The 24,019-nt window shown below is 40.1% G+C and overlaps 1 protein-coding gene across 6 annotated transcripts; it reads right to left on the bottom strand.

The window, feature by feature from the left end:
* Positions 1 to 3,707: 3,707 nt before the first annotated feature.
* Positions 3,708 to 6,377, bottom strand: ARL4A (ADP ribosylation factor like GTPase 4A). 6 transcript variants are annotated; one of them, XM_045494950.1, is made up of 2 exons: positions 5,897 to 6,377; positions 3,708 to 4,715 (listed from the first exon to the last, which is right to left on the bottom strand). In XM_045494950.1, exon 2 carries the CDS (start codon positions 4,627 to 4,629, stop codon positions 4,027 to 4,029), a length of 603 nt encoding a protein of 200 aa, XP_045350906.1. In that variant the 5' UTR covers positions 4,630 to 4,715; positions 5,897 to 6,377; the 3' UTR covers positions 3,708 to 4,026. The 6 variants fall into 6 exon arrangements, with proteins under 6 accessions (XP_045350906.1, XP_045350904.1, XP_045350908.1 ...); XM_045494948.1 differs by having other exon boundaries at positions 3,708 to 4,718; positions 5,897 to 6,376; XM_045494952.1 differs by having other exon boundaries at positions 5,888 to 6,341.
* Between the last annotated feature and the right edge of the window lie 17,642 nt (positions 6,378 to 24,019).

Here is a 24,019-nt window from a genome sequence, read left to right as displayed (position 1 = left end):
CTGGCTAACAATAATAGCTACCATTTATTGAGTTCTTATGAAATAAAGAGCTAAATAGCTGACATTATTTCACTCAATTCTCTCAAAATTCTCTGTGACAGTCTTTATTTTACCAGGAGGGTACTCACATCATGAGAAGTTTCAAAGAACTTGCCAAAAGGTTACAAGTATATAGTGGGAGAGCTGGGATTTGAACCCTCACCTGACTCTGAAGCTCCACTAGCCTCCCATGTAGTTATTCCTACAGTTCTATCTTGTGTACATACTTCAGCTGTGGTTCAGACTATTATCTCTATCACATATTTTAATACTAATTTTATGATTATTAGTTTTAGCATGCTACATTCGTTCATATTAAGCTTTAAATACCCATCTTCGGGGTGCCTGGGTGGCTCGGTCGGTTGAGTGACCGACTTCGGCTCAGGTCATGATCTCATGGTTTGTGAGTTCAAGCCCCACGTCAGTCTCTGAGCTGCCAGCTCAGAGCCTGGAGCCTGCTTCTGATTCTGTGTCTCCCTCTCTCTCTGCCCCTCCCCCACTCATGCTCTGTCTCTCTCTCTCTGTGTCTCAGAAATAAACATTAAAAAAAATTTTTTTAAATAAAAATAAAGGGGCGCCTGGGTGGCGCAGTCGGTTAAGCGTCCGACTTCAGCCAGGTCACGATCTCGCGGTCCGTGAGTTCGAGCCCCGCGTCAGGCTCTGGGCTGATGGCTCAGAGCCTGGAGCCTGTTTCCGATTCTGTGTCTCCCTCTCTCTCTGCCCCTCCCCCGTTCATGCTCTGTCTCTCTCTGTCCCAAAAATAAATAAACGTTGAAAAAAAAATAAAAAAAAATAAAATAAATAAAAAAAATACCCATCTTCCATGAAATTTGTAATGAAATTTCGCCTCTAAATTAGGATGCCCTCACTTTACTTTTGGCTGATTCTTCGAAACGAAGGGTACACTTAATATTCTAAATCTTTTATCATGGTGAAATATATGTAATATTTACTATTTTTAACAATTTTTGGATGTATAACTCAGTGGCATTAAGTACATTCACAATGTTACACAAGCATTACCACTATCCATTTAAGAATCTTCTGCTAAATTGAAACCTTAAATGTAAAATTCCAACTTCAGACGATGCTATATTCAAAGTTCCAAGTTGTATTAACTAAATGCTGAGTGTTACATCACCAAAAGTTAAAAAAAAAACAAACATTTTTTGTGTCTTTTGCTATCACTTAAGAAACCATTGTGTTTATATTACTGATGAAATTGTTGTATTAAATAGAACCCCTGAAAACACTCTACCTAAGACCTCCCTCCAGGTCAATATGAATAATTAATCAAACACCGTTTAAGTGTCAAATGGCTTGTACAAACAAAAACATTCTATGTCTTTCCCTCTGCTCAGAAACCATCAAGCTTCTACATGCTAGTCATTTTCTCTACATATATTTTTACTAGTAGCTTCACTTTTCAGCTTCCAAGGCTTCATTCATTTTTCCATGACTCTTAGTAAACCTATGGTGGCTACATAAACTACATAACTCTTTTTTTTTTTTTCCCCTAAAGGCTTATAATCCATTTAGGGATTACCCTAAACTTTTTTATATTTAACTTTCTTTGATAGTAATTTGCATTTAGAATCATCCAGTCCTTAATGTTTGGTATTAAACCAAGTAACCTTAAATATAAGAAAATATTTTAGAAATATACTTGAGAAAAGTTGTACCTTAATAAAAAACTGAATATAAGAGCATTGTCTAAACTCTTTGGGTGTATTGTGGGAAGATTCCTACCATCCCATCATCCTATGGTATTAATAGCTAGAAAAGGTGCTGGGGAACTTCAACTTAGCAAAATGGAAAACATTACAACCAGTTTTGGAGCTGAAAATGTATTTCATAAATAAAAGCTAGTATAGTGTTGTCGCTATTTTGTTGCTCAGTTGTGCACTAAATATGAAATGCTTAGATAACATGTATTTGCTTACCAAATTCTTAGGCTACAAAATAAGGGTCAGCACGCTTAAACTTTCAAGTGATCGTTAAAACAGTACAATTTTATACAGCAAGTATACACAAAGTACCGGAAGGCTAAAAATCTAAATCCATTCCCTGTTTTTGTTTTGTTTTGTTTTCAGCAAGCTTTATTAATCCATCACACATCTAGTGATGTTTAGAGTACATCATGATTTCATTCAGAGAAAGGAAAAAAAAAAAGGTTCTCCCAGACAACAGTCTTTGGTGCCTCTGCCACACTTCAGGGAAATAAAACTACTTTAGGACTCTGTAACTCAGCTGTCAGGGTTGTTTTTACACACCTCATTAAAAGCTTCAGCAAATGGAAATACATTAAAACTCAAACACTGTTCTCCTAGAGCCTCCAGTACTTTATTCGTAGTTATTATTCACGTTTTTATAAATATAAACATTGTAAGTGAATGTCACTAGTGCAGGTACATTTAACAACGAGAGCTCCACAGGAAGCTACTTTATTTCGTGTGTAACAAGGATCGAGGTTCCGAAAACCTAACTGTACCACTAAAAACAAAACCAACCCCCAAAACAGAAAACCAAATCCAAATAAAAGCCTGTTAGCAAAGTGCAGTCCTTTTGGTTATCTTCAGAACAAACAGCTGTTGGCTTTACACGTAGAAATTATGTAGATTTGCTAATATACGATCACTGGAAATAAGTCCTTGCTTGTAGGTAAGAATCAGGTAGAGGGTTTTCCTCCTTTTAATTTAGAGGTTTTTTTGGATTCCAGTGTAAACAGCACCAGCGAATTTTCATAAAACATAGCTTTGCTACTTTCTCCTTCATTTTCTAGAACCGTAATTTGTATCAGCAGTACTGTTTCATTTCTTCCTACCTTATAGTCAGGACTTGACTGCCCACATAACGCTGCTTGGATTGTAAACAAAAAATTAAAGCTCAGAGCACTTATAGGATACCTCTTACATTTTCACTCCACAGTGCATCAGGTGTTGTTTATAAAGCTTTTGCTCCTCTCAAAAGACTACAAAAATATATGAAACCACATCTGTGTTCAGCCAGCGTCAAGAAAACAATTATTTTACAACTGGAATACTTTAGAGACCATGTATTGTAATTACATCCTCTTGACTGAATTCGTCAATTGCTTTCTTCATAAATCCATACATATACCAAGCGTGTGCATTTATGATTAGTCTACATGCCCTAATTTACTATATAAAAAAATTAAGTAACTTATTTTAGGTTCAAGTGTAAGTGCTCCTGACAATAAACTATTTCTACAACAGCCCTAAATCCCCCAAAGGGTGTTTTAAACCTGACCATGGAGAAAGATGCATAGCTACTTCTAAAAAGTAAACAACTACACACCAAAACATGCATTGTCAGGAAAACTAATTCATGCACTTGAATATGCCAATACCTTTTTTTTTATTATTTTAAGTTAGACCAATTTAAAACATTGCCCAGAATTAAGATAGAGCATTACATCATCTGATTCCAGAAAATGTCAAAATGCATTTGGCCAAAACTTAAAAAAACAAACACTTCCTCCTTATCCCTTACTGGTTGGACCAATGTGATCAATACAACTGTATATATATTAATCTACCTTAACATTTCCATTCATTAGCATTTCATCTTAACATACAGAGCCTTCTATTGTAATTTCCTCGTAAAGGCTTCCCCCCAAAAGATGTAAATACAAAACACTAGGCAGATACTCTTCAAAGTTTTATTTCACTAACTTCAGGTCAAATTTCCACAAGTGTTTTCTGGTCAATTTGCTATCCATGCTTGGCTTCCCAGAATGGTAGTACCAAAAGATTTGTGGGGTAGGGAGAAGAGACCATTTTAAGAAGCACTGCATTTACGCATCTTCCACAAGGCAAAAGAGTTGGGCATCTGATTGTTCAACAAAACAAAGCTTTATCAGCATCCAGGAGGGCAGGCAGGCAAACCAGGCTGTAGACACTCTTCCATTTGTCAAAATCAGACTGGAGAAAACCTACTCCACACAGATAGAAAAGGTATTACCATTCATCTCTTCTTTTTCTGTTGCCGCAACATTTTTCTTCTTTTAATTATCATATCATGTAGTTTCTCAAGTCCTTCCTTCAGTCCATCTCCTATGATTGCACAGGTGGGCTGCAAATGCCAGGGAGTGGAAGAGCTCAGTTCACCCATTGCTAACAATTTCTCAATTTCTGAGAGAGACAATGAGTTCCTCAGGTCTTGCTTGTTAGCAACTATAAGTACAGGGACTCCCTGATTTTCTGATATCCTGGTTATTTTATGAAGTTCAGTTTTGGCTTCTTCCATTCTTTCAACATCAACAGAGTCCACAACAAACACAATGCCATCTGTGCATCTGGTATATGACTTCCACAGTGGCCTTAATTTCTCCTGGCCACCTACATCCCAGAAGTGAAAAGTGACTGTTTTAGAATTTCCCAAGGTTACCTTAATTTTTTCAGTGTTAAATCCTTTGGTAGGTACAGTATTTACAAACTCATTGAACTGCAGCCTGTATAATACAGTTGTCTTTCCAGCACAGTCCAAACCCAAAATAACAATGTGAAAGGACTGAAATGAAGGCAGGCTGGACAGGATAGAAGTCTGGTCTGACAGTCCATTCCCCATTTCCAGGTGCAAATTAGTGTTCCAAATTGAAATGCTTTCTTCTTACTGCTTCAGAATTTCTCTTCCTAGGGGATCCAGCTACAAGACTGCTGAGGGGAAAAATGAATAAGTTATTCTTTGAAATACCGTACTACAACTGTTTTTCTCTCTCCCTTTCTTCTTATATTAAGACAAGGAACTTGAAAATAAAACTTGTTTGAGTAAATAAGCCAAATGAGATCTGAAACGCACGCAAACCAAGGCAAAAGACAGAATAATCCTTGTGATTCTAATTCTTTCACAGTCATGAAAATTGCAGTAACACGTACTTCTTTCTCTACGTCCCTGGGTTCCAAATCTCAAAGACCTCATTCTGAAGATAACCTAATCACCAGTATCTGGTTCGACTTACAATAACCACAGAAGTGCCTTTTTTGGCAGAAAACTCGTAACACGTAATCCTATTTTAGGGATCTAATTCCACGTGCTTAACAGCATACCCAGGGTCACTATTATCCCCCCTTCACGAACCCCCCCAGCCTCCCCCCGGCAAACAGCACAGTGATCTCACCTCCGGAACTGGAGTCTGGATCCAAATAGGAAAGCATTTGTTAGACGTTTTTCACGCACGGGGTTGGAGAGAAAAGCACCCCACGACCGCTCAGCTTAGCTCTCCACGCAGCTCTGGCAGTTGCTGCACTAGAAACCGTAGCTTCGGACTCTGACCACGCCCACTCCTCACTGCCCACCCACGAGCCCAAATCCCATTGGTCACCCGCGTCAGCGCGTCCAAGACACACACGCCCCAGTGCCCTAATTGGTGAGAATAACTGCCGCTCCCAGTGCGGCCGAGCTGGGCTCTCCCTCGGTCCACAGGCACCACCTGTTGCCCTTAAGTTAGAAAACAAGGCGCCCACGGAGGAAGCCGAGTGGCCCCTGCAGGTGACAAGGAGCCTCGACCGGCCGGTCAGGTCGCTGCCAGACACCTCGTTCCGCCCGCTCTGGCGCACCTGCAGCGCGGCCGGCGAACGCCGGGCCGGGGCTCCCACATCCGGGACCCACGATCACCGCCGGCGCGTTAACCCTTCGTCCGCTGGCGAAAGGTGCTCGCCGAGGTCGTGCCAACCCCCAGGCGTGAATGATTCGATGTGCGGCTCCCGCACGGGCAGGGTCACTGTCCCGCCAGCACGATCCCTATACCTCTCCCCTCCGCACCCGGCCGCCTCCTCTCCCTCGGCAGGGCGTGGCCACACCAGCTGCCCGCCCCGCTGCGGCTCACCTGACTCACCGTCTTTCCTGGTCTGGACCCAGCGTCGCTCACAGCCGCTCGGGAGCGCGCTGCTACCTGTCGGAAGGCACCAGTGAGGCCCCGTTGGTGGCCGAGGGTGATACGCGGCTTCTAGGGGCGCCCGGCTGGCGCCGTGCGCCAGGCCTCCTAACGGTGCCCGGCGGATCCCTCAGCTCAGCAGCCGCGGCCCCGCCCCCCTTCAGCGCGCACCCGGGAGCTGGCCATTGGGGGGCGTGCGGGAGCCCGGTCTCCTAGCAACGGCAAAACAAGGTCACGTTCGAACTGGCCTAACCCGGACCCGCCACAGGCGAGGTCGGGCGGAGCTTCCGGCTTCAGCTTCCAGAGCAGTTGCTGTCTCCGACGCTTTCTCTAGCCGGCGGGTGGCTTGAGACAGTTCCCGGCGGGTCCCACCCTGCACCGCCTATCCTCCGGGCGCCGTACGGTGTCCTCTGGGCGGTGGCCGGTGACGTACCGTCAGAGATTTCAGAAGATCCCGGACGGGCGGGCCCCTTATATAACGGGATGACGTGGGCGTGCCTCAGTAGCTGGCCTGAACGTCTGGGGCAGAATGGTGTCTGAAACTCATCATCCTTTTGCAAAGCAAATAAATTCCCTCTCTCCCACACGACCCTAGCAACATCCCCGTAAGGTAGAAATATCCCGGTTTCACAAACGAGAAAATAAACTGAAACATTAAATAGGCCTTTCTATTAACCCAAGGAAAATTAGTAGAACCTAAAGTCTACTTACTAGTCATTAAATGCCTAATACTTCCTGTTGAATAATTCTGACCCTAAATGGCAGTTGTGTGGTTGACTCATAAGTCAAGCCTGACTTAACAGGCAGTAAGGACAATTCTATGTCCTCAGGGATAGAATGGTGAAGAAATCAGACCTTGTCTCTGTCTCCTGGAATGTTGGTCCCATTGGAAGCAAAAGAGTAACCAAATTGCCACAAGAAAAAATTTAATTAAAAATGTGTTCAGTGATAATTTCAGGATACTTAGACAACATTGAAGGTGTGGTACTGGGAAAGTGTCAATCAACAAACATCTTTTGGGTTGGGACTGTAAGAGATTGGAACTTGGAAGAATATACATGGTGCACATTAAAAACAATTTCACTTTGAAAATACAGATTGAAGTTTCCTCAAGAAATTTATGTTTCTCAACACCATCATTGCTAGTGATATTTATTACCTTTATTACTAGATTTTTTTAAAGTAACAGACATAAGGGGCAGCTGGGTGGCTCAGTCTGTTAAGCCTCCAACTTCAGTTCCAGTTGTGATCTCACAGTTCATGAGTTCTAGCCCCAGGTGGGGCTCTGTGCTGACAGTTCAGAGCCTGAAGCCTACTTTGAATTCTGTGTCTCCTCCTCTCCCTGCCCTGCCCTTCTTACACTCTGCTTCTCTCTCTCTCTCTCTCTCTCTCTCTCTCTCTCTCTCTCTCAAAAATAAACATTAAAAAATTATTTTAAAGAATAGACATAAAACCTTAGGTCTAAGTACAGTGTATATTTTCAAGACCACACCACTAATTTTGAAAATAAAGCTAGAAATCTCAAATAGCATATTACATCAAGTTGCTGAATCTAGTGTAAGCTAAAGCTTGCCTTGTTAGTTATCATTAGCCATTTACAGCCATTAGTTAGCATTAGCCATTTACAATAATCAGCAAGTAAGTGATAAAGGGCTTAGTGTAATAACTAGTCTTTTCTTAGAAATTTAACAAGTATTCTTTATTAAACTGGAAAAACTTGAAAATTGTCATGAAATCAAGAATTAAGAACAAGAGTCCCTAACAGCCTTGTGTTTACAATAGCTTTACAATTAAGTAGGCCTTTCCCTGTTAGTTGCAAGGGTGCATATCTGTACACTTTTCCCTGGAGAAAAAGAAGGAGATGGGAAAATACTGAGAGTTTCTACCCTGGCAGAATCACCTTCATGGAATTACACTTAATGCTAATAACATAGGCTTATAACTAGAGCAGGGTTGGCAAACTACAGCCTGTGTGAATTTGCCTATATCAGGAGATAAGAATGGTTTTTACATGTTTAAAGGGCTGCAACAGAAAAGATAAGAATATACAATAGAGGCCACTTGTGGCCCACAAAACCTAAAATATTTTCTCTCCAGCTCTTTAGAGAAAAATGATACTCCTCCTCTGTAAGTAATAACAACCATACGAAAACTGCATTAAATGATATAAAAAGCAATGGAATTAATGGAATACACCATTTACTTTGTTGCACACCTTCCTGTGGAAGGCAAGTTCGGATATTTTATTTAGATGCTATTCCAGGAAAGTGTTCCTTTTAAGCTATAGTTTATAGGCTGCGTGTTGAGGTGCTCTGGGGTGCCTCAGGAACTCATGAGGATTCTATGGGAGATTTTAACTTTTTGAGGGAAACACAGTGCCATCTGTTGGACTCTATTAACAACTGTACCTATTAAGCTGACTGGATCTATCTACTTAAATGGAAATTTGGGATATTTCTTTGGGCCTGAGGCACCATGAAAAAGTTATTTAGACAAGAGGTTCTGTGAACCCCTGCCTTTAGTTATGGTTTTCCAAACTTTACTAATAAGGAGAAGCATCTGGTAGTGGTTGTAAAAATATACATTCTTGGTCTCCGTCACAGACCTGCCAAATGAGAATCATTAGGGAAGGAGCTAGTGATCTGTATCCAACAAGAATCTCAGGTTAAATGGTGAGACATTTTGAAGAAATACTGATCTTAAGAAATCCGTAAGCTTTCTCCTTTGAAATACAATTGAGTAATTTACCTTTTTTTTCCTTTTTGAATACCAGGACCCAAATCAAATCTGATGCCTGTAGCATTTTTCCTCTTCCATAATCTGATTTTCTATGATGTGCTTAAATTAAGCAAACACACACCGTAGCTAATGTCCTTCATGACCTTTGCACACTGTTTTCTAGGATACCTCACTTAGGCTTATAACTAGAACAGGGTTGGGTTTTCTAGGATACCTCACATAGGCTTATAACTAGTACATATTTACTGGAATCTCCCAAGTTTGAAGGTCTGGGTAAACAGAAGGCATGGTGGAAGGCATTGGTTCAGTGGAGGCAATAGACACACAGCACATAATTGCTACGATATACAATAGGACTTCTGAGTGGTAAAATAGAACTTATTATCAAGTCATATACTTGTACAAACTTTATCTGACAGAGTCAAGGTCAGGAAAAAATGTAACTTTAATTTTTTTTTTTTTCAACGTTTATTTATTTTTGGGACAGAGAGAGACAGAGCATGAACGGGGGAGGGGCAGAGAGAGAGGGAGACACAGAATCGGAAACAGGCTCCAGGCTCTGAGCCATCAGCCCAGAGCCCGACGCGGGGCTCGAACTCACGGACCGCGAGATCGTGACCTGGCTGAAGTCGGACGCTTAACCGACTGCGCCACCCAGGCGCCCCGAAAAAATGTAACTTTAAAGCTGAGTATTAAAAGAACTCAACACCAGACAAAGTGTAGGGGAAAAGAATTGCAGCTAGAAGCAACAGTACACAGAGCACGGAAGCATAATGTCTATGATATGCTCAAACACATCCAAAAAGAGGAGATTACAATTTCCCATAGGAAAAAAAAAAAAAAAAAAGATGTGCTAGGGGGACTTTAATCCTCCACTCTCAACAATAGATAAATCATCCAGGCAGAAAATCAATGAGGAAACAGCAGTTGAACAACACCATAGACCAAATAGACCTAACAGACATATACAGAACAGTTCATCCAACAGCAGTAGAATACACATTCTTCTCAAACCCATATGGAACATGAGTCAAGACAGATCATATGTTAGATCACAAAACAAGTCTCAATTAATTCAGGAAGATTCAAAATACATCAAGTATCTTTTCTGACCACAATGGGATAAAATCAGAAATCACTAACAGGAGAAATATTGGAAAATTCACAAATACATGGAAATCAAATAGCATACTCTGGAACAAATAACAGATCAAAGAAGAATAAAAAAATCTAAAAAATTATGAGACAAATGAAAATGGAAACAACAGAACAAAACTTCTTAGATGCAGCAAAAGCAATTTTAAGAGGAAAGTTTATAGCTATAAATACCTACTTTAAGAAAAAATAAAGGGGCGCCTGGGTGGCGCAGTCGGTTAAGCGTCCGACTTCAGCCAGGTCACGATCTCGCGGTCCGTGAGTTCGAGCCCCGCATCAGGCTCTGGGCTGATGGCTCAGAGCCTGGAGCCTGTTTCCGATTCTGTGTCTCCCTCTCTCTCTGCCCCTCCCCCATTCATGCTCTGTCTCTCTCTGTCCCAAAAATAAATAAACGTTGAAAAAAAAAAAAAAATTAAAAAAAAAAGAAAAAATAAAAATGTCAAGTAACATTTTAACACCTCAAGTTTGGTTCAAAATATGCAAATCAATAAATGTGATATACCACATTAATAGAATTAAGAATGCAAAAAAAAAAAAAAAAGGGTGGGGCACCTGGGTGGCTCAGTCAGTTAAGTGTCTGACTTGGGCTCAGGTCATTATCTCAAGGCTTGTGGGTTTGAGTCCCGCATCAGGCTTTGTGCTGACAGTTCAGAGCCTGGAGCCTGCTTTGGATTCTCTGTCTCCCTCTGTCTCTGTTCCTACCCTGCTCGTGCTCTCTTTCTCTCAAAAATAAAATAAACATTAAAAAAAAAAAGAATGCAAGTCATATGATCACCTCAAAAGATTCAGAAAAAGCATTTGAAAAATTTAACATCCTTTTTGATAAAAACTCTCAATAAACTGAGTATGAAGAAATGTATGTCAGCATAACAAAGGTCATATAAGACAAGCCCACAGATATATCATACCCAATGGTGAAAGGTTCAAAGCTTTTCCTCTTAAACCAGCAACAAGACAAAAGTGCCCACTCCCATTCACCATTCCTATTCAACATAGTACTGGAAGTTCTAGACATAGCAATTAAGCAAGAAAAAGAAATAAAAGTCATCTAAATCAGAAAAGAAGAAATAAAATTGTCACGGTTTGCAGATATGATCTTATATATAGAAAACACTAAAGACTCCAGAAAAAAAACCTTGCATCTAATAAGCAAATTCAGTAAAGTTGTAGGATACAAGATCAACATAAAAAATCAGCTGTGTTTTTATACACTAACAAACTATTTAAACAAAATAAATAATCCCACTTACAATAACACCAGAAAAATAGAATATGTAGGAATAAATTCAACTAAGAAAGCAAAAGATCTGTACACTGGGCACCTGGATGGCTCAGTCAGTTGAGCATCCAACTCTTGATTTACACTCAGGTCATGATCCCAGGGTCTCAGGCATGAGCCCGGCGTTCTGCTAGTGGGCTAGTGTCGGGCTCCACACTGAACATGGAGCCTGCTTAGGATTTTTTGTCTCTTCCCCTTTGCCTCTCTCCCCTGCTTGTGTGCTCTGTCTCTAAAATAAAATAAAATAAGGGGCGCCTGGGTGGCGGAGTCTGTTAAGCGTCCGACTTCAGCCAGGTCAGGATCTCGCGGTCCGTGAGTTCGAGCCCCGCGTCAGGCTCTGGGCTGATGGCTCAGAGCCTGGAGCCTGTTTCCGATTCTGTGTCTCCCCCTCTCTCTGCCCCTCCCCCGTTCATGCTCTGTCTCTCTCTGTCCCAAAAATAAATAAAAACGTAGAGAAAAAAAAAATTTTAAATAAAATAAAATAAAATAAAATAAATAGTAAAATAATAAAAAAGATCTATACACTGAAAAGTATAAAGACTGATGAAAGAAATTAAAGAGGACACAAATAAATGAAAAGATATTCTGTGCTCGTGGATCTCAAGAATTTATATTGTTAAAATGTTCATATTAACCCAAGCAATCAATAGACTGACTGCAATCTCTCCCCAAATTCCAATGATCTTTTTCACAAAAATAGTAAAAATAATCCTAAAATCCATATGAAGCCACAAAAGACCCCAAATAACCAAAGCAATCTTGAGAAAGAACAAAGCTTGAGGCATCACACTTTCTGTCTTCAAAGTATATTATAAAACTATAGTAATAAAACGAGTATGGCAATGCTATGAATACAGACATACAGAACACCTCTACAGAATAGAACTGAGATCCCAGAAATTGTCATGCATATGTGCTCAACTAATCTATGACAAACGTGCCAAGAATACTCAATAGGAAAAGGACAGTCTCTTCAACAGAAGGGGATAGGAAAATTGGATATTCATTGGCTAAGAATGAAATTGGACTCTTATCCTTAAAGACTTAAATGTAAGACCTGAAACCATGAAACTTCTAGAAGAAAATAGAAGAGTCTCCTTGACATTGGTCTTGGCAATAATGTTTTAAATCTGACACTAAAACCACAAGCAACAAAAGCAAATATCAATGAGTGGGACTACATCAAACTAAAAAGCCTCAGCACAGAAAAAGAAACAATCAACAAAATGAGAAGAAAACCTATGGAATAAGAGAAAATATTTGAAAAGTATCTATCTGATAATAGACATGTGGTTAATACCCAAAATATACAAAGAACTCATACAACTCAATAGCAAAAACAAAACAAAACAAAACAAAACAAACAAAAAACCAAAAACAAACAAAAAAAACCACCATAAAACAATATAAACATTCAATTAAAATTCAATTCAGTTAAAAGTGGGTAAAGGACCTGAATGGACATTTTTCCAGAGAAGACACACTAATAGCCAACTGACACACCACAAGGGGCTCGACATCACTAGTCACCAGAGAAATGTAAATCAAACTACAATGAGATATCACCTCACACTTGTTAGGATGGCTATTATGAAGACAAGAGAAAACCTGTTGGTTTGGATGGATAGAAAAGGGAACACTTATGCACTGTTGGTGGGAATGTGAATTGGTGCAGCCACTATGGAAAAGAGTATGGAGGCTCCTCAAAAAATTAAAAATAGAACTATTACATGATCCAGCAATACATTGAAATCACTGTCTTGAAGAGATATCCCCACCCCTGTGTTTATTGCAGTATTATTCAAAATACTAAGACATGGAAACAACTTAAGTATCGGTCGATGAATGGATAAAGAAAATGTGGTATATGTATACAATTGAATATTATTCACCATAAAAAAAAAAGAAGCAAATTCTGCCATTTGCAACATGAACAAACTTGGTGGGCAATATGCTAAGTGAAATAAACCAGACAGAAAGAATAGTGTATGATACCATTTATCTGTGAATCTTAAAAAGTTGAACCCTACAGGGACTCCTGGGTGGCTCAGTCAGTAGGGTGTCCGACTTCAGCTCAGTCATATCTCGCAGTTTGTGAGTTTGAGCTGTGCTGACAGCTCAGAGCCTGAAACCTGCTTCAGATTCTGTAGCTTCCTCTCTCTCTGCCCCTTCCCCGCTTGTGCTGTCTCTCTCTCAAAAATAAAAACATTTAAAAAAATTTTTTTTTAGTAAAAAATGTTGAACCATAGAAAAAGAGAGTACAATGGTGGTTGCTAAGCATTGGTAGGAAGGAAAAAAAGGGGAGATATTGGTCAAGGGTACAAACTTCTAGTTTTAAGTTCTAAGGATCTAATGTACAGCATGGGGACTATAATTAACAATAATGTATTGTTGCTTGAAACATGCTAAGAAAGTAGATCAGAAATGTTATCACCACACACACACACATGCACACACACGCAGGAATGGGAACCTTGTGAGATGATGGATATTTTTACTAACTTTATTGTAGTAATCGTTTCACAATATATCAAAACCATCACATTGTACACATTAAACTTACATGATGTTACCTGTCAATTATATCTCAATAAAGCTGAGGGAAAAAAGATGTGCCAGCAAAAGGATATTTTCCTGAACATCAACTGATAGAATAAAAATGGATACATTTTATGTTTCTAAAGTGTGTCAATATCATTCATATTCATGATAAACTATTCATATTTCATAACCTTATATCAGAAAGTTTTTTTCAGCTAAACTCTATTTTGAATTGTCTCTTGAACTTCTCTACCAAAGACCCAGAATGTTCAAAACTTAATTATCACCTTATTATTACTGTTGCTGAAATATGACCCTTCTCTTTTCGTCCTTGTTTTGGCTTATAGGAGTTCATTTAAGAGCCGCAAGTAAAATCTCAGAGCCATTTAAAAAAAAATTCTCCTTTGTCCCACGTACAATTAGCCACCTGTCTCTTTAATCCATTTCTTTCTTTACATTCCATTTCCAGTACTTACATCTGGTTCTTATAATGTTTCTCCTAAACTAGTTAATTTACCTCCTAACTGATTTTTCGGTTAACAGGCAGTGGCACTGGGATTTGTCCCCTATGTCTGGCACCAGTGTCTTTTCTTCTTCATTATGCTCTAGGGAGTCCTAATTTAGGCTAATTCACTTTGATCCACTACAGCACAAAGCCATGGTACAATTTTGACAAGACTTTAAAAAGAAAATGTCAGAAGTACAACCTCAGATTTACATAGAATGACTCCTAGATAAGAACTCACCAGGCCCATGGGTCCAAAACTCTCCTCATGAACTTCTTTTATGGGCAGCTTCAAGGACGAGTTTCGCCGGGTTTTAAGTCATGAGGCAGGTTGCCATTTCTTCTGAGAGGGCCATCACATGCCTCTAGACACCTAGTCAAGACCCAGCTGCCCAAAGGCACAGTGGTGGAAAGTTATCATGCCATAACACAAACAAGGTCTACTCTCTGTGTCCCTCTGGCCTTGGACCTGTCCCTTTGGGTATGACTGACAGTGAGAATGTCCAGTGTGACAGCACCGCGGTAAGGCCATCACATCAGAACAGATGTGTCCTGATTCTGCTCTTTTTAACAAGCCCTGTGTGTTATATCTGATTTCAACAGTCCAGTCCTGTCCAGTCATTTTTACGTTTCTACCCTCTGTCATGAGCATTGTGATCCTCTCCATCACATTCACATTCTCTTGTTGGAACGCTCCAAAGCTCAGTCTTTAGGTAATCTCATCTAGCACCAGGACTTTAAACACCCTTTATTCTGCCAAATTTGTTTCCAACCCGGACCTATTCCCTGAAATCCACAACTGAGATGAGTATAAACATCTCAAACAATTCCTAAACCTACTCCTCAGACTGAGCATATCCCACCCTATACATTAGCACCCAATTTACCTACTTTCTCAGAGCAAGGACTTAGGAGTCATCCTCATATACCATATCTAACCCATCCAGGGATATATACATCCAAACCAAATTACTTCTTACCACCCCACTGCTGCCTTACCACCCCACACTCCAGTCCATGTCCGGTGTGTTTCTGGTCCTCTCGTGTGGTCTCTCTGCTTCTGGGGGAAGGTTCTCCCCTCAGGCTCAAATGACACCTCCTGAGAAAGGGCCAGGCTCAAATGTCACCTCCTGAGAAAGGCCATCCCGAATATCTCATGTATCTGCCCAGAACTCCCTTCCATCTCTGCCACCATTTTCTATTCTTTACTCTGCTTTATTTCTTCTTCCTAGAATTTGTATTTGTTTACTGTGTGCCCTCACTATCTGTCCCCTTTTCCATTATAACTTCCCACAGGCAAGGAGAATGTCAATGTCATGTGCCACTCCACCCCTAGTGTCTACTGCAGTGTCTGGCACTTAGTAGGAGGTCAGAATTTATTGAATGAATGTTTCACATCCTAAGAATAATTGCTCAAACAGGAGCCAGCTGATCTCCATAAAAACAAGTGATAATCTTAAAGGCACAACTCTACACAGAGAAAAAAACAAAACAAATAACTTGCACATACTGATTCTTAAACAGGCAACAGACCCTAGAGAAACAGCTTCGAATGCACCATTATGACAAAACAGAATGCTTAGCTTCCCCATTTAAAATATCTCCATTAAGTATCGTAGTTACTTCAGTACTCCCGAAACTAGTCACCAGTTACTTGCTGTAACCAATGCAACTCATGGAGCCCTTGCAGTGGTTTTCTCAATCCCAAGAGCAGGGGGACCCAAAGTAGTGTTCAGATCCTTACAACTTTTGAGGCAGTAACCAATTACGATTTTGAGAATAATAATTTCCTCTACCTTCAAACCATCCACATTTCAAATATCTTAGCTCAATTTCCAGCCAGATTTTATCTGTTTTCAGCTTTTCCATTTCTTTCTTTTCACACAGTATTTGCTTCTTTGTTTTGCTAGTGGTAGTTATCCTGTGGTGGGGGTAGGGGGACAGTATCAGAGTGCAGGTGGTCACACTGTGCAGGAACTGTCACACTGTTCCTCTTAGATAAAGAGTAAAAAAAACATTATTACCACGAGTCAAGAATGGGCAGATATTCCCCTTTTCAATTCTTCAGAATGTATCCTTACACTTTTAATTTCAAGGACTCATATGTGCCTGGTACAAAATATATGACACTTTTTTTTTTACTTTTATTTATTTTTGAGAGACAAAGACAGAGCATGAGCAGGTGGAGGGTCAGACAGAGAGGGAGACACAGAATCTGAAACAGGCTCCAGGCTCTGAGCTGTCAGTACAGAGCCCAATGTGGGGCTCAAACCCACGAGCCATGACATCATGACCTGAGCCAAAGTCGGACGCTTAACTGACTGAGCCACCCAGGTGCCCCTGTGGCAATCACTCTTAAAATGACTCTTTATTTTATTTAAAATATTTTCTTTTTTAATATTTATGTATTTTTGAGGGATGGGGAGGGGCAAAGAGACGGAGACAGAAGATCTAAAGCAGGAACCGTGCTCTCAGCACAGAGCCCGACATGGGGCCAAACTCATGAGCTGTGAGTACGTGATCTGATCCAAAGTCAGACACTTAGCCGACTGAGACACCCAGGCGCCCCTTGAAATGACTGTTTAGAACAACCATGTATAATTAAAGTGCTTCTCCTTTTGCCAAACACAGAATAAGGGATTTAGATAACTAATTTCAAATTCTCTAATCTAAACTGGACCTCTGTGTAGTTAGGAAAATTAGTTATTACCCAGAATAGAATTGATATCATAGCACTGTGGGGTATTTTAATTAAGACAAAACAACACTTTAATATCTAATGAAAGGATACATAGCAGAAATATTGCCTCATATCCTCCCCCATTATTGAAGAATTCCTAACAGTTTAAGGTATCTTTAAATGAGTTTTATGAATATACATAAAATAAACAATAGATTAGTTCTCTTTGCAAGAAACCATCTAGTAAGTAATTTTATTAGGACAATTTAGAAAAACTATGGCCTAATATCCTAGAGAAAATGAGAAGAGAAAGTTCTGTTACATTACTCTTGAGCCCATTTTTATTTGTTTATTAATTCCCTTACTAAAACACCAATTTCATAAACAGTTTTTAGAGCAGTAGTCTAGTACTAGAATAGATATTTAGAAAACCACAGTTGATCTTTGCCCTAATGTGTATGTACGAGTGTGTGTGTGTGTGTGTGTGTGCGTGTGTGTGTGTCTGCATGTGAGTATATCCGTGTGAGTGTGTGTGAGTGGGTATATGTGAGTTTGTATAACAGCATTAGAGTAGTTAACCGGGTGAGGCAAGTTATAATGTGGAAGGGAGGCAACGAAGAAGTCAAGTAATCAAATATGATTTATAATCCTGAGGAAGGAATGACTTATTTACGATGCAACTTTTTCATTGTCTTACATTTAGCATTTAAGGGAAGATTGAAGTGTGGTTTATTTTAAAATTATAAGTCAAGTAGAATCTTTGCTTCCCTTCTTTGCATTCTCATGTACTAATGAAAAACAAAATGCTTTACTAGGAACTTTGTTGTTGACGGATGAAAAGAAAATATTTTTCAATCAGGAAAAAGATAATGATTGGGGCACCTGGGTGGCTCAGTCAGTTGAGCGGCTGACTTCAGCTTAGGTCATGATCTCATGGTTCATGAGCTGAAGCCATGAGTTGGGCTCTGTGCTGACAACTTGGAGCCTGGAGCCTGCTTCAGATTCTGTGTCTCCCTCTGTCTGTGCACCTCTCCCACCTCTGTCTGTCTCTCGAGAATAAAAATAAGCATTAAAAACAATTAAATTTCTACTCCCTATTTTATTTTACATTCCAAGTTTACATTGAGGAAATCTTTGATCACATCTGAGATGTATATTGAATGCTTCCGTGCTACCCTATGTACATCAGTTATTTTATTTTGATGTTCACGTTGCTGAGCATTGAAAACTTTTTTATGGTTTAAAATATAAGTGATGAAAGGGTCCCTGGGTGGCTCAGTCGGTGAAGCGTCTGACTTCGGCTCAGGTCATGATCTCACAGTTCATGGGTTCGAGCCCCGCGTTGGGCTCTGTGCCAATGGCTCAGAGCCTGGAGCCTGCTTCGTATTCTGTGTACCCCTCTCTCTCTGCCCCTCCACCACTCATGCTTTGTCTCTGGCTCTGCCTCTCTTTCAAAAATAAACAAACATTAACAAAAATTTAAACAATATAAGTGATAGTTGATAAAACGACATGTGTACAAAGTACCATGGTTAATCTTTTGAGATGGTATTTTAAGAATAAGTCAATGCAAAATGATAAAATGATACACAATGGGTATAAAATGAAGATAATAATCCAATGTAGAAAAAGATAAGGGCTATAGCAGGATACACACAATGTTGTGAAAACGTCTGAAGATGCGGACTTACCTGCAGTCGGGAAGAGCTGTCACCCACCACTGAAAAGGTGTTGTTGAAGTGGAGTCCCACAAGAAGGCTTTGAGCCTGCGTGTGCTGGGGGAGGGCAGGACAGAGAAACAGACCAGGAGAAGGAGCTGTGCTCCCGGAAGAAGAAGGAACAGCACGAGCAAAGGCACCAGAGAGAACTAGGGTGTGTTCCAAGGAAACAGCAAGTAATTTATCAGCTAAGAACAACATAGGGCTCTGTGGCATGAGGCAAATTCAGAAAGAAAAAAAAAAAAAAAAAAAAAAAAAAAGGACCCTGATGGTGGATAGTCTTTACATCTTGGTAAAGGAAGTTGGACTTCAGCCATTGAGGACTCCTTAATATTATCATGCCACACCCAGTCAGTTCCCAAATCTACATATAACACTTAGTAGAGTGAGTGCCTGGCCAGGGCAGTCACTCCTGTTCTATTTCTTCATAGTAGTTACATAGATGTGTTCACTTTCTTATAGGTTGCCAAGCTGCACATTTATGATTTTTGTTTTTTCTTGTATGCATTTTATGCTTTTTTAAAAAGTAAGAATGAAAAAGAAAAATGAAGTATAAGGTGTTACAAAAGAATGATACTGGATTGGGGCAGAACTAAATTGGGGCAGGTGCAAAAGTGCCTTTGTACTTTTTATACAATGCCCACAATGTCCCATATCCATCCCCTGCCCAGCCGTGCACTACCCCTTGTCGCCTTGGAGATCTATTTATTGTTCAATACAAGGTTCCAGAGCCTGCACTTTGGTGCGGCTTTCCTCAGTTTCCCAACCAAGAGAAGTTGCTGTTCTCTTTGCACCACTTCCATTTCATGTATTTACCCCTACTTAAGGGCCAATCCCTTTGAAATTCTGTTTTCGTGTCTAATTCTCCTGCTAGACTCTTTGATCTCCAATGTCTTGAGCAATGCCGGTACAGAATTTATCACAGCCAGGTGAGCTATTAGACTGATTATTTTTTAAATCCAGACACATCTGCCATATAAAAGTTGCCAGCTGCCTCTCTGACTGGGAGTGAGTGTAAGTCTCATTGAGGCATATCTTTGGTTGTAAAGAAGCAGCTTAAATGTCCTTTTTAGTTAAATAAATGCAAGGCAATTAGGTAAAGATTGCCTGGGGGCCTGGGGAAGAAGACAGAATGGGCCCTTTTTTTTGTAAACAGTACTGCCACCCCGAATGGAATTGCTAGCTAGGAAAAGGTACAAAACCTTGTCTAAAGCCAAGGAACATCTTGGTTGCAAAAGGAATAAAAGACATGTATCTGATTGAATGTTTTTGTTTTTTTTTTTTTAGATTGACATGGCCTCAGCTAAGGTCTATAGCAGGAAGAGGCTTCCAGTGGGAACTTGTGTAAGGGAAGTTAGGGGAAGGTCCACCCTGGAGACCTGGTCTCAACAACAGGGTTTGAACAGTCGTGGGAGAAAGGCCTGGTTCCGGTGTGTACCACGGATGAGTGCAACAGCCTGCCCTCATCCTGTCTTCCTAGCATGGTGGACTTCTGCCACAGGTAAGCTCACTCTTCCTTTATGTCAGAACTACTGCAGTCTTTGAAGAAATCTCAACCAATCATCACATGATGATAGTAAGTCTTGTTCAGAACAACAACACTACAGGACAGACGGAGATAAAGTGGCTGAAAACCAAGCCACTAGGATACTGGTCATATGGTCATATTATCCTCAACTCTATCGTCAAAAAGTATTTAAAAAGAAGGCTGCTTCTTTAAATTCAGTTCCTATGGTTATGAGATCCTTCACGGAAAGGTGAGAGGCCCCAAGAGGAAGATACCGGTCTTCCTGCTAACCTAATATTTGATTCTGAGGTGGTTTTATTTTGTGTATTTATTTAGAGAAAGAGAGAGAGAGAGACAAGGAGAGTGAAAGAATTCCAAGCAGGTTCCATGCTGCCAGCGCAGAGCCTGACATGGACCTCTAATCCATGAACCATGAGATCATGACCTGACCCGAAGTTGGACGCTTAAGTGACTGAGCCACCCAGGTGACTCTGAGGTGGTTTTATTTTGAAAAATAGTTTTTGTAATCTTACTTGTATCCTCAGCTCTTGAGGTGGGTCCTACCAATTACAGAATAAATGGTCAAAGTTGTTTTTGTTTTTTTGTTTTTTTTTCATTTGAAGATTGCCAATTTCAGATCTGTGGTTTAGAAAGATTACTCTGACAAAAACTGGTTAAGAACAGAGTGAGGAGGAGGGCTAGTCAGGCAGCTCGGTAAGACTCCTGCTTAGAGGCAATCGAAGTCCGAAGAAAGGTTAGTAACAGAGAGAATGGATTGACGGGAAAACGGAAGTTAAATAATTTGGAGAGAAGATTGACAGGTCCTAGAAACTGATACCCGAGGTGGGAATAGTGTCATATGGCTCCTGTGTATTAAGCAGAGTAACCAGAAAAATGTTGGAACCATTAACAAAAAATAGGAAGCACAAAGATGAAATCAGCATGGGAGAATTTAACTGGTCTCAAATAAGAATACATGCGTCACTTGGTGGTGATGTGGGTATACACATACAGAGCAGTCTAGCCCAGCGGTTTTCAAAACTGTTACCAGAATCAGATGGTGAGGGGTGTTTGCTTCTTTACTGCAGAAAGTGCTGTCATAGTTGGAATTTTTAGATCGCAGTTCAATATGTCATGATTGATTAAGCAGGTAACACATTCTGGTTTCCTCACACTGCTACAAACTGCCGTTGATTATAATATGACCATGAGCAGAAAGTAGCAGATAAATAATGATTGGAAAACAGCAGCAGACACTAAAATAAAAGATGTGTTCTTGGGCAACAGCCACTTCGTGTGGCTTTGTGCCTCCCATGTCAGTAACTTAAGTGGTAAGTTGTATCTAAGAATTCCTTTGCTAATGAGAGTTCTGGAAGGGCAGTAATAGGAAACTCTATATAAAATCCTATCCAGATTTGCTTGATTTTGTATCTATTATATAGCCATATTTATTAGCATTTAAAAAAAAAAACATAGAAGAAAATGTTTTTCTATATGTCTAAAAATTTTTAGATTCTAATTCTCTTTTTTATTTTTCATTGAGGTATTTGCTTTAATACCACACTTTGTGATAATGCATGGTCTCTTAGGAATGTAACTCTAACATATGGTCAAAAGATTTTACAATTTTCCCACCCAAATCCACCAAATCAGACTACCTAAGGCTAAGTTCTTAAACAACTTCTAGAATAAGAAGTAGCTGGCAACTACTGACTGAAGTTGAGGACAGAAGTCGGTATGGAATAAATTTCTAGAGTTACTGGCATAGATGCATGGTAGGTGTGATTACTAGAGACAAGGGGAGGACAGAAACTTGGAGGAAAGCCTGTGTTTTCACGTTCGTAGAAATTTCTAAAAGTTGCACTACTTTGTACAATTGTTCAAACTGTCAGGAGGAGGTCAGACGAGATGGTGCCAGAGGGATGGGAGTCAGAACGGATGTGTTTGCTCTGGCAGGGGAGCTTTTCCATCAAGCATAGGATCCAGGCCAGAATGTATGAATATTGTGATGTTTTGTGTGCGAACTGAAAGGGGGCGTGGGCAGAGGCCCAGGGGGGAGTTGCTACTGATCGGCTACATTTAATCAACAGTGTTAAGTACTGATGTTGGGTCTTCCTTTCAGAAGGGAATGTAGGTCATCCCCCACCCACAGGCCGTGCTGCCAAAGTAGAATCAAGTAACAGCAGAGCCCTGAGACAGGAGTGAAAGGGCGCCCTCTGTAGGTGATACCAGATCAGGGGAAGACTCAAACAACCTTCGTTCTTACGGATTCTACTAGTCCCATACCTGCCAACTGATAGGCATTTAGAAAATATTCAGAGTGAATAAATAAACAAATTAAGTGTGCCTCAGGATCGATGTGCCTCGTTTCCTCCTCAGTTTGTTTTTGGGCACTGAATAAAGTTACTCTGCATAACGCCAACAATTGTTAGATAAAATAGTACTTTATGTGATTTCATAGCATAAAAATAGTATTTTATTTATGATTACTTTTATTTTTTTAGCTTTCTGAAGAGCACAGAACTTATTAACTAAACAGCATTTTAGTTACAAGTAATTAAGATTTAAAGATTACTCTAGGGGCGCCTGAGTGGCTCAGTCAGTTAAGCGACCGACTTCGGCTCAGGTCATGATGTCACGGTTTTTGAGTTGGAGCCCTGTATTGGGCTCTGTGCTGACAGATCAGAGCCTGGAGCCTGCTTCAGATTCGGTGTCTCCCTCTCTCTCTACCCCACTCCCTGCCCTGCTCATATTCCCTCTCTCTCAAAAATAAATAAACATTTAAAAAAATTAAAGCTTACTCTAAACTACTGACATTTTTGGCACAAAACAGGCAAACTCAGCAAAGATGCAGCATCGTGTCTGATGTATTGAAAAGAAAAAATAAAATTGTTGGCTATTTGCAAGTAATTTAATGAAGAAACTGGGTCCTAGATTTGATATCTGATAAATCATTAACATTTTACAAAAATCAATTTGTTAATGAATACATGAAGAGCAATTATAATTTACAGACTTACTTTGTTTTCTTAAAGTTTATTTATTTATTTTGAGAAAGAAAGAGGCAGTGCCAGTGGGGGAGGGGCAGAGAGAGGGAAGACAGAATCCCAAGCAGACTACTCTCTGTCAGCTGCACAGAGCCTGATGTGGGGCTCGAACTCATGAACCCGTGAGATCATGACCTCAGCCAAGATCAAGAGTCAGACACTTAACTGACTAAGCCACCCAGGTACCTTTACAAGCTTATTTTTAAAATAAGGAGGTGTTTTTTTTTTTTTTAATTTGAAAAGGAGTTTTCCACATTTATCAATTATCCTCCGAACTGCCTTATAAGCAAGAGCTATGTGATTTATCCCAATTTTATAAGTGAAGAAACTGAGGCTCTGTGAGGTTAAGTCATTTATTGGCCAAGGATCACGAAGCCAGTGTTTTAGAGTTGTAATTTGGCTTACTCCAGGTAAGAGCTCTATGACCATGTGCTGACTTACTTTGGGACGTGGAGAGCAAGGGAGGGAAGAAAGTTATTTCACAAAGTTTCCAGTATAACAGACTAGAGCAGCAAAAAAACAAGGAAGGTCAATAGGTTCTTGTATTGAAAGTACACTTTCTGGTTTTAGCTCATTAATTCGTCAGTATGCTGCGTTTATCATGAAAACATAGTATTTGAGGATTAATAACTATCAGTCTGGAATCTATTGAGAGTTGGTAGCAAATTTGTGATATTCTCAATCCAAAAGGACTGGCTGGTCCTAAGGCATATCCAGATGTAGTTTCAAAACAGGGGAATGAAATCAAGGTTGAAGCTTACCATTCAGAAACCACGAGCACTGAGGGACTATCCTGCTTTCTTCTATTTAAAGACAACACTGCCTTTTAGTAGAAAATTGGGGCTTTTCTTGATGCCCCATGTGATCATCAGTTGGTCTTCATGTGCTCTTTAGAATAATAACTCTCTGTGAT

The sequence above is a fragment of the Leopardus geoffroyi genome, chromosome A2 (genome assembly GCF_018350155.1).
Source record: "Leopardus geoffroyi isolate Oge1 chromosome A2, O.geoffroyi_Oge1_pat1.0, whole genome shotgun sequence".
Classification (NCBI taxonomy): domain Eukaryota; kingdom Metazoa; phylum Chordata; class Mammalia; order Carnivora; family Felidae; genus Leopardus; species Leopardus geoffroyi.
Note: the sequence above shows the minus strand (reverse complement) of the source record. Positions and strands in the feature narration are given on the sequence as shown.

Coding starts and splice junctions, on each gene's coding strand:
- ARL4A (XM_045494950.1), bottom strand. CDS start 4,629: ATGGGGAATGGACTGTCAGACCAGACTTCTATCCTGTCCAGCCTGCCT.